This window comes from Hyperolius riggenbachi, chromosome 3, assembly GCF_040937935.1.
Source record: "Hyperolius riggenbachi isolate aHypRig1 chromosome 3, aHypRig1.pri, whole genome shotgun sequence".
NCBI lineage: Eukaryota > Metazoa > Chordata > Amphibia > Anura > Hyperoliidae > Hyperolius > Hyperolius riggenbachi.
In genome coordinates this window covers 125,024,882-125,041,084 of record NC_090648.1, presented here as the reverse complement: position 1 = coordinate 125,041,084, position 16,203 = coordinate 125,024,882, and the positions used below count along the sequence as shown (strand labels likewise).

At 43.6% G+C, this 16,203-nt stretch overlaps 1 protein-coding gene across 1 annotated transcript in view; it reads left to right on the top strand.

The window, feature by feature from the left end:
- The window catches only part of LOC137562219 (metal transporter CNNM4-like), a 103,749-nt gene that overhangs the window by 7,152 nt on the left and 80,394 nt on the right, over positions 1 to 16,203 (top strand). The window contains exon 3 of the mRNA XM_068273552.1: positions 14,160 to 14,523. Coding sequence (XP_068129653.1) covers positions 14,160 to 14,523 — 364 coding nt within the window. The remainder of the gene's footprint in view (positions 1 to 14,159; positions 14,524 to 16,203) is intronic.

Sequence of the window (16,203 nt, the reverse complement as noted above, 5' to 3'; positions counted from 1 at the left end):
CTCTCTCTCTCTCTCTCTCTCTCTCTCTCTCTCTCTCTCTCTTCAATCCAAATCTCTCTCTCTCTCTCTCTCTCTCTCTCTCTCTCTCTCTCTCTCTCAATCCAAATCTCTCTCTCTCTCTCTCTCTCTCTCTCTCTCAATCCAAATCTCTCTCTCTCTCTCTCAATCCAAATCTCTCTCTCTCTCTCTCTCTCTCTCTCTCTCTCAATCCAAATCTCTCTCTCTCTCTCTCTCTCTCTCTCTCAATCCAAATCTCTCTCTCTCTCTCTCTCTCTCTCTCTCTTTGTTAGACAGTAGAGGTAAGCTCATTGGGAAATTTTCCTCTAGTTTTGAAACTTCCATAGATATAACCGTATGCCAGCTCAGAATATTTTCATCATATTGGGGTTGAGAGTGGATTCCATCTGGCTTTCTCTGCAGGAAGCCGCATTTCCCAGGACAGAACTGGAACTTAGAATGGGGCACGTTAGATTTTGAAGTACTGGCAGCTTATTAGCTTTCAGGTATTGTTAGGTATTGTTACCAGCCTTCTACATCAGTCTAACGTAATTTACAGGAAACCTAAAGTTAGAGAAATATGGAGGCTGACACTTATTTCTTACTAAAGTTTACCTGTTGGGTGGCCGCATACGTAGATCGATAGACAGATAGAAGCCTTGGATAGTCCAGAGGCTTCTAATGTCCGTGTTGTCAGGGTTGTTACCACGAGTGATTACCCGTGATTCGAATGAGGCTTAATTGGCGCAGGTGTGCGGCGGGGATACAAGGGGTTATTTACCAATAATTCCTCCTTCCTGCATTCCAAACAGCTTGCACGCACCCTATTGGTCGCGTTGCAAGCCTCACACCGGCGCACTTCCTCCTTCCGGCTTGAAGAAGGAAGTGCGCCATGGTGAGGCTTGCAACGCGACCATTAGGACACAAGCAAACGGTTTGGAACTCAGGGTGGATGCAGACCCACAGAACATATATCTGCCAAGAGCTTGACGGATGTTTTTGTGGCCGCAATCCTCATCATGCAGGAGTATGAAGTACTGACTACGTGAATATGGCCGTACTTGCGCAGTAAGATGAAGTTTCACATCCTTGAGCGGCTCTGTGCTACTGAGCAGGAGCAACTAGACAGTTGCAGTACAGAAGCAATCTTCCAGAGGGTCCTGGGCAGCAGTGGTGGTCTGCAGAAGGATGTGGGAGGCCTCTGGATCCAGCTTTGCTCTTTCAGACTCTAAGATGAAAAACTAAGGAGAATAGATGCTTACCTGGGGCTTCCTCCAACCCCATAAACACGAGTGGGTCCCTCGCCGTCCTCCCGCGGTCTGCTAATCAGCCCTGGTAACTGGCTCAGTCGGGATCAGTCTGGGTCTTCTACTGCACATGTGCATTAGAGCCAAACCTATCGGAGGTGATTACTGAACGGCAGACCACGGGAGGACGGCAAGGGACTCAAGTGTATTTATGGGGCTGGAGGAAGCCCCCGGGTAAGTATCAATTCTTCTTAGCTTTTCATCTCTGAGTCTCTTTAAAGGATACCTGAGTTGACATGAGATAGACTTGTACTGTATGTACAGTGCCTACCACACAAATAACTATGCTGTGTTCCTTCTCTCTCTCTCTCTCTCTCTCTCTCTCTCTCTCTCTGTTAACCACTTGATGACCCAGCCTTTACCCCCCCCTTAAGGACCAGCGTTTTAGCTGATCTGTGCTGGGTGGGCTCTACAGCCCCCAGCACAGATCAAACACCAGGCAGAGCGACCAGATCGCCCCCTTTTTCCCCCACTATGGGGATGATGTGCTGGGGGGGTCTGATCGCTCCTGCCTGCGTGTGGCTGGCGAGGGCACCTCAAAGCCCCCTCCACCGCAGGATTCCTCCCTCCCTTCCCCGGAGATCCGAGGCTGCACAGGAACGGATCTGTCCTGTGCAGCCTCTAACAGGCTCCTGCCTGTCATGTGACAGCGATCCCCGGCCGCTGATTGGCCGGGGATCGCTGGTCTGGTACAACGCTGCTACTGTTAGCAGCGTTGTACAAATGTAAACAAAGCGGATTATTTCCGCTTGTGTTTACATTTAGCCTGCGAGCCGCGATCGGCGGCCCGCAGGCTATTCACAGAGCCCCCCGCCGTGAATTGATAGGAAGCAGCCGCTCGCGCAAGCGGCTGCTTCCTGATTAATTAGCCTGCAGCCGGCGAAGCAGAACTGCGTCGCTGGTCCTGCAGCTGCCACTTTGCTGACGCGCGTTATGAGTGCGCGGTCGGCAAGTGGTTAAACATCAGGTATGTAAGTACTGGACTGAATCAGACTACAGTGTGACCCTCACTGATAAGAAATTACAACTATAAAACACTTTCCTAGCAGAGAATGGCTTCTGAGAGCAGGAAAGGTATAAAAAGGGTCAATAGTCATAGATTTTAGCTCAGGTTTACTGCAATGAATGTGTCATTGAGCAAAAACAATAAAACAGAAAACATGTAAAAAGTAGATTTAAATATAAAATAAAACTGGAATATCTTAAAGTATTTTCTTTTAGGAGGAGGAGAATAGATACTTTCATTAATTTATTTTCACCTGGGGTGTCCTTGCATCTCATTCGTTGTTTAACCGCCTCCTTACTTTAGCCACAGACCCTGAACAAGCATGCAGATCAGGTGGTATCACCTGGTTATTTGCATGCTTGTTTCAGGTGCGTGTCTCAGGCACTACTGCAGCTAAAGAGATCGGCGCTAGCTTAGTGGACCAGAAAACCTCCTAGTGAATATTTCTCCAATCATGGCACCCTCTAAAGCACGAAGAGTTGTGATTGGCCTTATAGAGTGGGCATAGTTAGGGCCTGAATCCACTGCTGCATTTTTAGAAATGCATGCTTTTTTTTTTAAAGCTTTTTAAAATACGTTTAGACGCGTTTTAACAGGTTCAAACGCGCCAAAACACATTCAAACTATTTAAAAAACACGTTTCTATGCGTTTTTAAAATGCAGCAGTGGGCTCAGGCCTTTACTGTGTAACCTATCTGAAGCCTGAAGTTTTGAGAGGGTGCCGTCCACCCAATTACGTTAGCGGAATTTCCCTGTAAGGTTTCCTGCTGGGTCCCCTAAAGTAGACCAGCTCCAAGAGATCAGTAGCAGTGCCAGGCAGCTGGTACAAAGAAATATGGCAATCTATTATTAAAATATGGTTCTTGCTTCAGGTTCCTTTTTAAAGTTCTAGTTTAGCCCTGGGGAGTTAATGCCATCATGAGATTACATTTTTTTTTTTTTTTTTTTTTTTTTTATCTGCAGTCAGCTACAAGCTTTCCGAAAGAAACTGTAAGCTGAAAGAGACTCTGAGATGAGTCTTCTTGCCTTTGTTTTTACTTACCCGGGGCTTCCTCCAGCACCATATGTAAGGATGTGTCCCTCGCCGTCCTCCTGCGATCACCTGTTCAGCCGGAGTCCACTCCCAGTACGCGGCTCAGTCTGACTGAGTGATGTCAGCCGGGGCCTTCTGTACTTGCACATCCATGCTTGTGAGGCTGGAGGAAGCCCCAGGTAAGTTAAAACAAAAAAATAAACTGAGTCCCTTTAAAGGCAACCTAAACTGAAAAATAAGTGCAGTGTAACTTACCTGGGCCTTCTTCCAGACCCCTGCAGTCCTTCTATGCCATCACAGCCTGGCGGTAACAGAGCGCAATATCTGGATGAGCGACAACCCCTGTCTCTGTCCCCCTAGTGTACTAATGTGCCCCCCTTTTGTGCATTGATACATTACCTGTCTTTTGTTGCCCATCTGTCTTTCGGTTCTTCCTCTATTTGCTCCTCACATGCCTCCGGTGTATAGCGCATGTGACGTCATACCCGCCATGCACTAAATGTTGGTGGTGTATGAGGCGCAAATAGAAGAGGAAGAACCGGAAGATAGATGGGCACCGCGCGATGGGTGACACAGTACAGGTAATGTATCATATGTATTTATACAATAGGGGTGGACTTGGATGATTCCCAAGAGATTTCATGCTGAAATTGTTTGGGAATCAGTCTGTGGTGTATGGACATCTGACAGATCTCTCTGGAATCAAATTCGATCAGAGAGAGATTTGTCTCTTGGTCGAATATGCCCATCATCCCTAGATGTATGGCTACCTTTATTCCTTTTCTTCTAAGTTAGCCAATAAATGGTATTATCCGGATTCAACATTTCTTGCTTTTACTGATGGCTAACACGGTACAATACTCCTTTAATCCTATCTTCAGTGATTGTTTTGGACAGCAGCTTAGGTACAAGCCCTGTGCAGACCAGTTGTCTCCCTACTGAGCAGCGTGTTCTGCTCTGAGGTGGTTGAGTGAACAGCCCTCCTTGCAGGAAGTTATCATGGAAATAATAGCAGTTGTGGGACAGCTGTCAGCTGAAGAGGCGGTCAACGTACACACCTTAAATTATTAATGCGAAAAAAATCTAAACAGTACAGCTCTAGTATGTTGCCCACATGCCCACATCTGGGCCGTTGTATGTCTTCTTCTATAATACTGCAGCATTGTCTCATGGGTCGGGGAGTTATATGAAGTGTACAGTAGACATATACAGTTTATGCACACTGTGTGTTGCAACCAGGACTAAATGATATTTAGCTCTATTCACAATACTTCTCATAAATGACTTATCACCTAATCGATAAAAATCTTTCAGCACATTTTACAAGCAAAATAATCACTCAAAGTAAGTTGTTCCTGATTAACTTCATTTCAATATTGGTTTTCTTAACTTAATCATATATTTGTACCCTTTTGTGAGCTTACAATTGTAACATAGATAAGGTGAAAACAGGTGAAAAAGCTTTGTGAACCTTGCCCAATATGTCCAAAAGTGAATCAGTCCTCCAATGCCAATGAAAGGAGGAAAGTGCAGCTCTCTCAGCGGTGGGATTTGACAAACATCTGTATCAGAAAAAGGAGAGCGAAGAATGCCTCTATGGCACTATACCTTTAGTTCAGTTTGCAAATTGCAAAAGAAATGCACGTACAAGATCGCATACATTTGCAAGCATATCTCACATGGCAGATGTCCACTCCTCGGACCACGACCGTGGCCAGCAGGGGACATAAACAAGGGTACGTGGTAGGTCTGGAGTCCAGGCAGGCTCCAGGTGCCAGGTGATGACATTTGCCATTTGCAAACTGAAAGGTATTACACCATAGAGGCACTCTCTTCTCTCTCCTTTTTCTGATACAGGTGTTGAGTCGAAGCTTGGGGAACAGAATCACATACTTAGCTTCCTTCTTCACAAGGGAAACCTTGCTCTTGCATATTAAATATTCGGAAGGGTCCCAATGTTCCAATTTTAATAATGCTGGAAGGAGTGAAGGCAAGACTAAATAATTAACTTCGGCCAGTCTGCGCAAGAGAAGTGCGCCCTTTACGTATTTCTCTCTGGCGGCTGCCAGACAGATGCATAGAGGGCGCACTACTCTTGCGCAGACTGGACGAAGTTACGGGACCGATACCGGCGCTACAGGAGACTGAGCCTGGCGGTGTGGGAGCGATCCATGCAGATGGGGCTGGAGGGAAGCTCCAGGTATGTATAAAACTTTTATTTAAAATCGTCTCTGGTTTCCTTTAACTACTTTGGCCTCCTGGACGTACTAGCTACGCCCAGGAGAACATGTGCACTGCCGCGCGTGCACGCGCACTCCCGGCCCGCGGTTTGCTAGCCAGGCAATCTGTGAATCGGGCTATGGTGCCCGATCACTGATTGCCCCCCCCCCGCCCCCCACCCAGAAAAAACGTCAGTTTCGCATGGAAGCTGAGGTCCTATTTCCCCCGACGTCACTCTAACAAACTCATGTCTGCCATCTTGTGGCCAAAAAGCTAACTGCATGAAAATGCAAAAAAATATTAAAAAAATAGACCAATATGTAAAAAAAAAATTGATTTGCATCCCACCCTCCCAAAAATACCCACATCAAATGTTTAATAATAAAAAAAAAACATTACAATTAAAAAAACACATAAATATTTACCTAAGGGTCTAAACTTTGTAAATATCTATGTAAACATGAAATAATTCTATTTTTTTTTTAATTATAAGCTTGTAAATAGTGATGGATGCAAAACGTAAAAAATGCACTTTTATTTCCAAGTAAAATATTCTCGCCATACATTTTGACAGGGACATAATTTAAACGGTGTAATAACTGGGAGAAATGGGCACATGCGATACGTGAGTTTTAATTGTGGAGGCATGTATTATTTTAAAACTATAATGGCCGAAAACTGAGAAATAATGCATTTTTTCCGTTTTTTCCTTATTCTTCCTGTTAAAATGCATTTACAGTAAAGTGGCTCTTAGCAAAATGTACCCCCCCAAAGAAAGCCTAATTGGTGGCGGAAAAAACGAGACATAGATTAGTTTATTGTGATAAGTAGTGATAAAGTTATAGGCTAACGAATGGGAGGTGAACATTGCTCGGATGAATAAAGTGAAAACGACTGAAGGCTGAAGTGGTTAAGGACCTGCTTAAAGGGAACCTAAACTGAGATGGATATGGAGGTTTCCTTTTAAACAATACAGTTGCTTGGCAATCCTGTTGATCTCTTTGGGTGCAGTGGTGGCTGAATCACACACCTGAAACATGCAGCTAATCCAGTCAGAGCACCTGATCTGCATGCATGTTCAGGGGCTGTGGCTGAAAGTATTAGACACAGGATCAACAGGAGGGTCAGGGAACTGGTATTTTAAAAAGGAAAAAGCCATATTCTTCTCAGTTTAGGTTCCCATTAAACTTGTTAAAGGTGGGAGTGAGCCTAATGGAGTGTTCCAGAGTAGGGGGCCGCTCTTGAGAAATCCTGGAGTCTTGCATGTGAGCAGGTAATGCGTGGGATGGACATCTGTAGTGTTGGTGAAGCAAAGAGCAATAAGAGTATTTCTGTTCTGTGTTTTTTTTTTTTTTTTTTTTTTTTGCTTTAACATTGTAAATGTGTAGCTTGAGTCAGAGAAGAGGATGAGTGCATAGGGAGAGAATCTGTGGTTCAACTTGCATAACGTATGCTTTTTTTTTTTGTGTGATATTGTTTTTCAACGTGGCTCTCTCCTTAGTCACATAAGATGGAATAAAACAATGTGATCATTGTTCTGTCCACAGAAGATGGACAAGGAGATAAGTGTTGTTGCTATAGATAATTGATTTCAGAGGCAATGAGTATTTAGCGTTCAAGTCAGTTGTAACGCCCAACCTTTTACACACATTAGATCACATTAGATCAGAAGCCTGACGGTGCAGGAAATTTTGGTGGCCGATTGGTTATGTGACCACCGCATTGACCACAGTAGTAATTGGGGCTACAGCTGCACCCAAGGGATGTTTTTTGGCACGATGGTGAACGTTGGTGGATGTGAGTCTGTAGGTGTAGATTAGGGTGTACTAGAAGATGGGGTAGGATAGTGCTTGCCTTACAAAGCGGTAGGCATGTGTGTTTAGTTTTAGTTAGCGTTAGGAGTGGGGGTAGGTAGGGGGCAGGGTTAGTGTTAGGCTTAGACAACATTAAGTTAATGTTAGGAATAGATGGAGGGAGGGTTAGTGTGAGAGGAAGGTTAGGAAAAGCGATAATACACCAGGGCTGTAGAGTCGGTACAAAAATCTTCCGACTCCTCAGTTTATGAAACCACGACTCCGGGTACCCAAAATGGCTCCGACTCCTCGACTCAGACTCCTTAGTCTAATACTTAACAGGGCTGTGGATATTGTACAAAAATCACCCGACTCCTCAGTTTATGAAATCAACGACTCCAACTCCGGGTGCCCAAAATTACTCCGACTCCTCGACTCCAACTCTGACTCCACAGCCCTGTAATACACTATTGGTACAATACAGCTATTTTATTATCGTAATTATCCAGCACTCAAGAATGTCGGTGGCACTGCTGATATTCTAGTAGTGGCTACACCCGGGGCCCAAATTTCCCTGTTGCTTTTTTTATGTACCTGAAGACAAGGACCCAGGTCTGATGACTGTAGGCAAAGGAACAAAGCATTTCAAGAGCCTTTGTTCATGTTCTCAGTCAGGAATAATATGTCATTTCTTGGCCCTGTGTCAGCCATGCACTACCATATAATTGCATTGGGAATATGTGATGGCTGCTAAAAGTGAGTTAAAATTTTCCAGTAAACTGCTGGGAATAGTGTGTGTGTGTGCGCTTCCCCCCCCCCCCCCCCCCCCCAGTAGCTATGAGTGAACAATGACAGCTTGGATCTCAGCATGTATGATGGGACAGCTTCTGTTGTAAGGGGCCCAATAATGAAAATCTGCCTTGTCTAATCAGGTAGTAGGGGGACAGGACATGATTGACATCTGCATTATCTTTGTAGTACAAAGCTAGTAGCGACAGTAGAACGATCAATATTAGATCAGACCTCAACTGCGATTTCCTTAACTATTGAATGGTGCAAGGTGGCAAGCAACTAAAGTGACTGCAATCTGGTAGGTACCCATTGATTTTTCGGTTTAATAGCTTATGGCAGCTTTTAGGCATTCATCTGCACACATTGTTCTAAATGGCCTTATGTTGCAGCCATTATAGCCCAGATCCACTGTTTTTTTTTTTTTTGTTTTTTTTCTCTCCTGTGGCTCCCCCAAATAACATTAAGAGGAACCACCCCTGACCATTCAACCCCTTCCCCCATACTTTCCTGTAGGGTAATGTTATGCTCTTCTACGTGAAGTGCACAAACTTCTTCCCTCAGCTTCTGCCTGCTTAGTTTTTGCCCTGCCCTCTGGGTTGTTCCTATTGGGGATGCTCAATGACATGAAAAATAATTGCAGGTTGATGTAGGACTATGCAAATATATGTTGGTTGAAAATGGGCCAATACATTTTCTCCTTGGGGGAATTTTGTTAATTTTCAAGCTGCATAAATTTGCATTATCTGCATCAACTTAGAATCATTTGCATCTCATAGATCGTCCCTATTGCCTAATAGTGGTAGTCAGAATAAGCTGCAGGCCATCTCCCTCTTCACCATGCTGTGGTATCTAAAATCATTTTTTAGAGGGTTTCCAGACTTCTACTTACAATAGAGATCGATCCCAATATAACAAGTCCAACCGCATTCTAGTAAGTTGAAGACAGTAGTTTTTAAATAAATGCAGATGGGGTATGGAAGATTAAGGAATTGCTGTAATCTAGGTGAATCATTTAGAAAAGGAGGCACATGGGATAGAAAACAAGACACATGGGATGCGCTTAATCTACTATTCATGGTATGCAAAGGTATAATTTGAAAAAAATATTAATCTACATACCAAGAAAAGTAGGTGAAGGAAGCAAACAATGGATCTACGAAGAACCCATGCAGGGAAACTCGCTGAGTGGAGAAGCTTAGAGAATCAATTTTTTTTATCCAAATAAACCTCAAGGCTGGTGCACACCTAAAAGCACTAGCAGAATCGCAAATCCTAGGTTTTTTTTTTTTTTTTTTTTTTTTTTTTTTTACAGAGTGAGATGATTCTACAGTCATTTTAAACTTATTTGCTTAGGTGCATGGCACAAAAATGCCACATCCCGTCATAGAAGCAGTGAAAGCGCTACGGGACTATCACATTGATTTGTGGTCCCAATGCAGTAGCACACTGCATGCAAGTGTGTTAATGGTATGATGGGAGTTTACCACATACATGAGGCATACTTTCATTGTACTGTATGCCTCACCGGTCGCCCCGAAGCATTATCATGCGGTGTGACCTGTCACGGGTTTGTTGCGCTGCAAATGCAAAAGAATCGCACCACAATCGACTGTTTAAAGCCTGGAAGGAGCCTCACAATGCATTGGACCTTGAGTGGCTTTATATATGGAGTACCCCGTTTTAAATTTGGTTATGGTCCCGAGTTGGTGAAAGGGCACAACATTAATGTGTAATGTCTATGGCAAGGAATCAACAGTCAAATTAAAAAAGAATGATCAAATCTGCAGGTAATCAATTTCCAAAAGCATTCCTTATAAGTCAATCAAAAGTATTGATTGGACCGAATGTAAGACTTAGCTTGGGCAGGGCAGGAGCTGTGGCCAGTCATCGTCCCATAGCGTTGCTCTGCATCGAGCAGTGCACCGCTGCGGTTCAGTTCTGTTACTAAGGGCCTAAGCCCACTACTGTGTTTTTAGAAAGGCATGTTTTTTTTAAGCGTTTTAAAACTTTCAAATGCGTCAAAACGCATTTTGAAACACTTAAACGCATGCATTTCTATGCATTTTTTAAAATGCAGCAGTGGGCTCAGGCCCTAATAGATTCCCTGCTGGCGTCTATTGAATCTAAGTGCAGTGTGTAGTAGAAATCTATTCCTCTCTAAATTGTTCCCTAGAACCTAGGTTCTCAACATGTGGTACGCGTACCCCAGGGGGTACTTCTGATGGGTCCAGGGGGTACTCGGGCTTGATATACTTAACCAAGAATAACAAATTTAGAGATTTAGAAAATTATAATTCTTATTTAAACAACATCAAATTAGTATTTTAGCTACTTAAAAGCAATAATAAATGCTTGCACATTGTTTAGAACCAATTATCATGTACTACGATTAAATATATATTTGTCAAGGGGTACTTGTGATCATGATTACTATGCTAGGGGGTACTCGATGAGTACAGGGTTTTAAAAGGGGTACACACTTATAAAATGTTGAGAAACACTGCCCTAGAAGATACGATTGTTTTGGCACATCAGGTGGCAATCTATAAGTGTATAGGTACCGTTAGACATGTCTGTTTGAAATAAAAGATAACACCCCACCCGCAATGAACATGCCAAAACCCTTTATAAATTAACTTTAGCAACGCTTCTTTGTGTGGATGTGAGGATTAATAGCAACTCGTCTCTTTAGAGAGAATCAGTCAATTTATTTTCGCCAAGCTCGACTGGGTCGTGCCCGGAATTGGTCTTGGCACAAAAACAGGGCTTAAGAAATCGGAAAGGACACACACTAGAGATAACAAAGATAACTGGGTAGCATACATCAAGCAAAACCAATACAGTAATTACATACGAAAAACATTTCCACAAGGAAATGTGGGGTTTCAGCAGTGCAGACATGCTTAAAGGACGGTTCTGGCTAGTAGTAGGAGATCGTTCTAAGGAGAGGGGAAGGTGGTGATGGTAGTGGGAGATGGGAGTTGGTCGAGAGAGTTCAGTGATTTGACCGCTAAGGGGAAGAAGCTGTTCCTGTGCCTTGAGGTCCTGGTGTAGATGGACCGATACCTCTGGCCTGAACGGAGCTGCCTGAAAAGTGGGAGCCTGGGTGTGAGGTATCATACGCGATTTGCAAAACTTTGGAGTGCAGTCTGGTGTTGTAGAGGAGGTCCAGAGGGGGGGGGGAGAGGTTTTCCGATGATTCTCTCCGCTGAACTGATGACCCTTTTGTAGTTTGTGTCTGTCGCCGGCAGAGGAGCCAGCGTACCAGACCAAGATAGAACAGATTCAATTGTATAGCATTACATATGAGAATAGTTCTGGCCAAGAAATGACAAATGTGGAGAAGATTGGAAGCCCATAAATCCAGCCACTGCTGATTGGGGTAATGATGGGGGATGAGTCTGATACCGTCTCAGACTTACCAAGTCCTTAAAGTTGATCTGTACATTTATGCCTAACCTAAGACTGAACTGTTTTTACATTTTTGTATAGACCGTGGAAAGTTTAGAACCTCTGTTAATTTGTTCGGACTGTTTGGTTCCCTCCCCCACTCCCCCCCCCCCCCCCATTGGGGAAGAATTATGCCAAGTCCTGACTAGACATTAGCATTTTTTTCTAAAGGAAGCAGAATTAACATGGGCTGAACCTGAACTTCACACAGGGCTAATCTGTTCTGGAAAGTAATTTTATCTGAGAGATTTCAGATATCAATCATTAACATCGAGTCTGATTAGGCAAATGCAAAATTCCAGTTCAGCCCAGGGAGTTTGGCAAGTCAGAACCAAGATAACATCTCTATTGTTGGCCAGAAAGCACCATCAATGTTAAAGAGCAATGACACGTCTCCTAAAATGTTGATGTGACCTATATCAGTGCATTTTAGGGCCTGTTTCCACTACACGCAGATTGGATGCAGAAAAATTGACCAATGAATGTCTATGGACCTGTTTTCACGAAACGCAATTTTTCTGATGCAGATTATCCCATAGGCATTCATTGGAGTCAGTTTTTCTGCATCCAATCTGCATGTAGTGGAAACAGGCCCTTAATGTTTTTAAAATATATTCCTAATTTCAGGCTAGAGGTCCTTCAACTTTGTAAGGGTTTGTTCACTCTTGTCTGCACACCACATCACTACTGTCCAGGCTTTTGTACAAATTCTGTAGATCCATAAATAGTGCAAAAATAAGTCCAGCTGGCAAAAAAGGACATCACAACCGGTGGGGCATTGCTTAGCAGTGTGCCCTACAGTGTTGTCGAGTCGGTACAAAAATCATCCAACTCGGACTCCTCAGTTTATGAAATCACCAACCCTAGGTACCCAAAATGCCTCCGACTCCTCGACTCCGACTCCTTAGTCTAATACTTATTAGGGCTGTGGATTTGGTACAAAAATAATTTAACTCTGACTCCTCAGTTTATGAAACCTCCAACTCTGACTCCAGGTACCCAAAATTGCTCCAACTCAGACTCCACAATCCTGGTGCTCTACAGTGCTTATAGTGTGAAAGAGCCGTATGGCTCATTACAGTGGAACGGAAAGTTAAAGCAGTGCATCACCTGCTGATAAGAGCAGGAATGGCTAATAAGGTACCCACACACTATGCAATGTCCCTAATGGATTAGACATTAGATTCTGCAGTGGTGTGATCAATATTGTTGAAGACTTCTGTTGAGATCTAATTTAATGTCTACTGTTATAGAACTGGTAAGCCTCATACACAAGTACCAGGACTGCCACCCAAGAGGGATGTGGACTTAATCACTCGGGCGACAGTGCAGGGCCGAAACTGTACAGACCCGTCACTAGCCTCTAGGCTAGTTCACAGCAGTTGCCCAATTTACATATACCGGTAGTTAAAAAAAAATTTGACCATTGCCATTCCAGCATGGTGGACATAGATGAGTTACTTTGGCTTTGTTTTACCAGATGTCTGAGTGAGCAGTCTTTGCTACACCACTTACAATCTGTGTAGCCTAAGGTTTCGTGCACATGCTAGCTGGTTCATGGCCAGTTACAGCAGGCCAAGAATTTAGTATGTGTAGAGGCCCCAATATGTTGGCGGAGGCCCTACGGGTCCTGTAGGCTAGTGAAGCGCCTGTACAGCACTCCACCCTGAGCTGTTTCTCAAGGGATAGAGTCCGGATACCAGCGGGTGATAGTCTTGTCCATGTGTACGACACTTAAAGAGAAACTTCAGCCTAAACAAACATACTGTCATTAAGTTACATTAGTTATGTTAATTAAAATTTATAGGTTTTAAAAGAACAGGCAAATGTTTGTGATTTATGAGTGCAGCCATGTTTTTGGTTGAAAGGAGATGATGGAGTATGAGACACAGTTCCAACTGTCCTGTGTCCTGATCACCCCTCCCAGTTGCTAGGCAATGAGAAAATCATTAGAAATCCCATCATGCTTTGCACAGCATCAGTGGAAAAATGCCCAGGCAGTTTTCTTTGATGGGGCAGAGCTTAGCTTCTGTGCAGCTAAAAATGAGACTTTGGTAAGAAAAACAAAGTTCTGATGCTGTGAAACTGTTAAAGAAACACCAAGGCTTTTCAGTGCTGCAGAGTAGATTTTTAGTCTGGAGGTTCACTTTAAGCGGTTATTGTCTCACACAAAGCTGTTCAGGCTGGACCTCCATACAAGGCAGTGAGGACAGCTTTAACTTCAATTCATATTGCAAAAGTCTTATGCTGCAATTGAAAATATTTATTGTTGAACTGCAAGTGAGGTGATGCAAATTATTTTTAAATATTTGAAAAAGCTGGACTAGTGTAAGTGCCTTCCTTTTCCTGAAGTGATAGCAGAGAGGAGAATGTCAGTTACAGGCCCCGCACACCTAATCCTCCTGTCCTTTGATGTATTGTGAAGGCTGATTGTATTTGGCTGATGTATCAGTACTCGCCAGGTGACAGTGAACAGTAAGGAAGGGTGAAGCGTCAGCCATGCATTGTATGATTAGCGCACATAGCTGCAGTCTGTTAAACATGTAATCCTTTTGTTGTAGGTTACTGAGCCATATAGTGGGTTGGTCCGTGAAGAGATGAACATCATTCAGGGTGCCTTGGAGTTGCGCACAAAGACAGTGGAAGATGTGATGACCAAAGTGGAAGACTGTTTTATGCTTCCCAACGATGCCATATTGGACTTTAACACGATGTCCAGCATCATGGAGAGTGGCTACACCCGTATTCCTGTCTATGAAAATGAGCGCTCCAACATTGTGGATATCCTCTATGTCAAAGACTTGGCCTTTGTAGACCCAGATGACTGCACCACTCTCAGCACTATTACCCGCTTCTACAGTCACCCTGTCCACTTTGTGTTCAGTGACACCAAACTGGATGCTGTGCTGGAGGAGTTCAAGAAGGGTGAGTGTCATCAGAAGCATGACAAGTTCTGTGTCACGGCTTTCATAAACTTCTCTTAATTTCTCACAGCTGCATGCGTAGCATTTGGACAGTTTCACCTAATGCTTCATGACATTTTCATATCCTGTATTCAATCATTGATTAATATTCACCTCTAAGCTGTAGATTGGCTGGAACCAGTTTTGCTTGTTAACTCCCTCTCTGGTCCAGCTGATTACATCTAAGAATAACTCCCTAAGTTATGGAAGATATCGCTATCCCTGATTTAAAAATGTCACTTGTGTGACTGTTGTGCTGCCTCCAGTTGAAACAAGTGTGCACACCTGACTGTTGTGTGGTCTCCAGTTGGAACAAGTTTGCACACCCAGGATTCTGAATTTACTGGTTCCATGCTTGTTCCAATAACTTACAACTCCTGAAGACAAAAGAGCATGACATCAAGGCAATTTAGCCATTTTCAAAATTAAGGTATAAAGATAACTGCTATTCTTCTCAGGAGAGGTATCCCTTAAAGTCTACTTAAAACTAACCTAAACCTTAAAGGGCAACTGTAACGAGAGGGATATGGAGGCTGCCATATTTATTTGCTTTTAAGAAGTACCAGTTGCCTGGCAGCCCTGCTGATCCTCTGCCTCAAATACTTTAGCCATAGACCCCAAACACAAGCATGCATCAGATCAGGTGTTTCTGACATTGTCAGATCTGACAAGAATAGCTGCATGCTTGTTTCTGGTGGTATTCAGATACTACCACAGCCAAGTAGACCAAGATGGCTGCCAGGCAACTGGTATTGTTTAAAAGGAAATAAAGATGGCAGCCTCCATATCACTCACTTCAGTTGTCTTTTAAAAATACCTCAGAAGAAGGAAGTGTCTGGATCCTCCAGAGGTGTTCCATGTCCTCTTTGCCCCCACTGCTGCTGCTCAGGACTCTCTCTTGAAGTTCACGCCCACGCTCCTTTTCATTTACAAGCACGACCGTGGTACACCTGCATGATTACGCATGCCCCTGCACAAGAGCATGGGTTACTTCCCAAATGCTTCCATAGCTCCGCAATGTCCATGCATGAAGTGTTATATTTGGTGGTCAACCAGTTGACTTTCCCACTGAGGTGAGAGCACCCAAGAGCACTGGGTCGAAGTGACCATGGGTCTTCACTAAAACTCCCCACAAGTGACAATTGATTTAGCTGCCTAGTGCCCTCCAGGTCGCATTCAAGGGGAACTCTTTAACAGTGGTAGAGAGAACAGGTGATGCCACTATTAGGAGAGTACTTGTAGTCTGAAGCAGATCCGGGTCAAGAGGCAGGATTCATAAAGTTCAGTCATGAACGGATAACCATATGACTTGGGGCAGACAGCAAGACAAGATCAAGCCAAGGTCGATACAGAGGGATGCAGAGCAGGAATGGTCAAACAAGCTGAGTCACCATCAAAGGCCAATCAGATTAGAAACAAAACTGGGGGCCATATGCAATTCAGTTTTTCACCAGAGCTTTCTTCTAGGAGATAATTTTTCATCTTCAATTTAAAATAACTTTCCAGCACTTTTCAACTACAAAAGTACCAACAAGTAGGTGAAAAAGTGATATTCTAATTATTTTAACTATTTTCTTTCTGGTGGCTTAAAAGGCATTTTATTAACAAGTTTAAAAATGTCACCTAGGAGAAAACTCAAGAG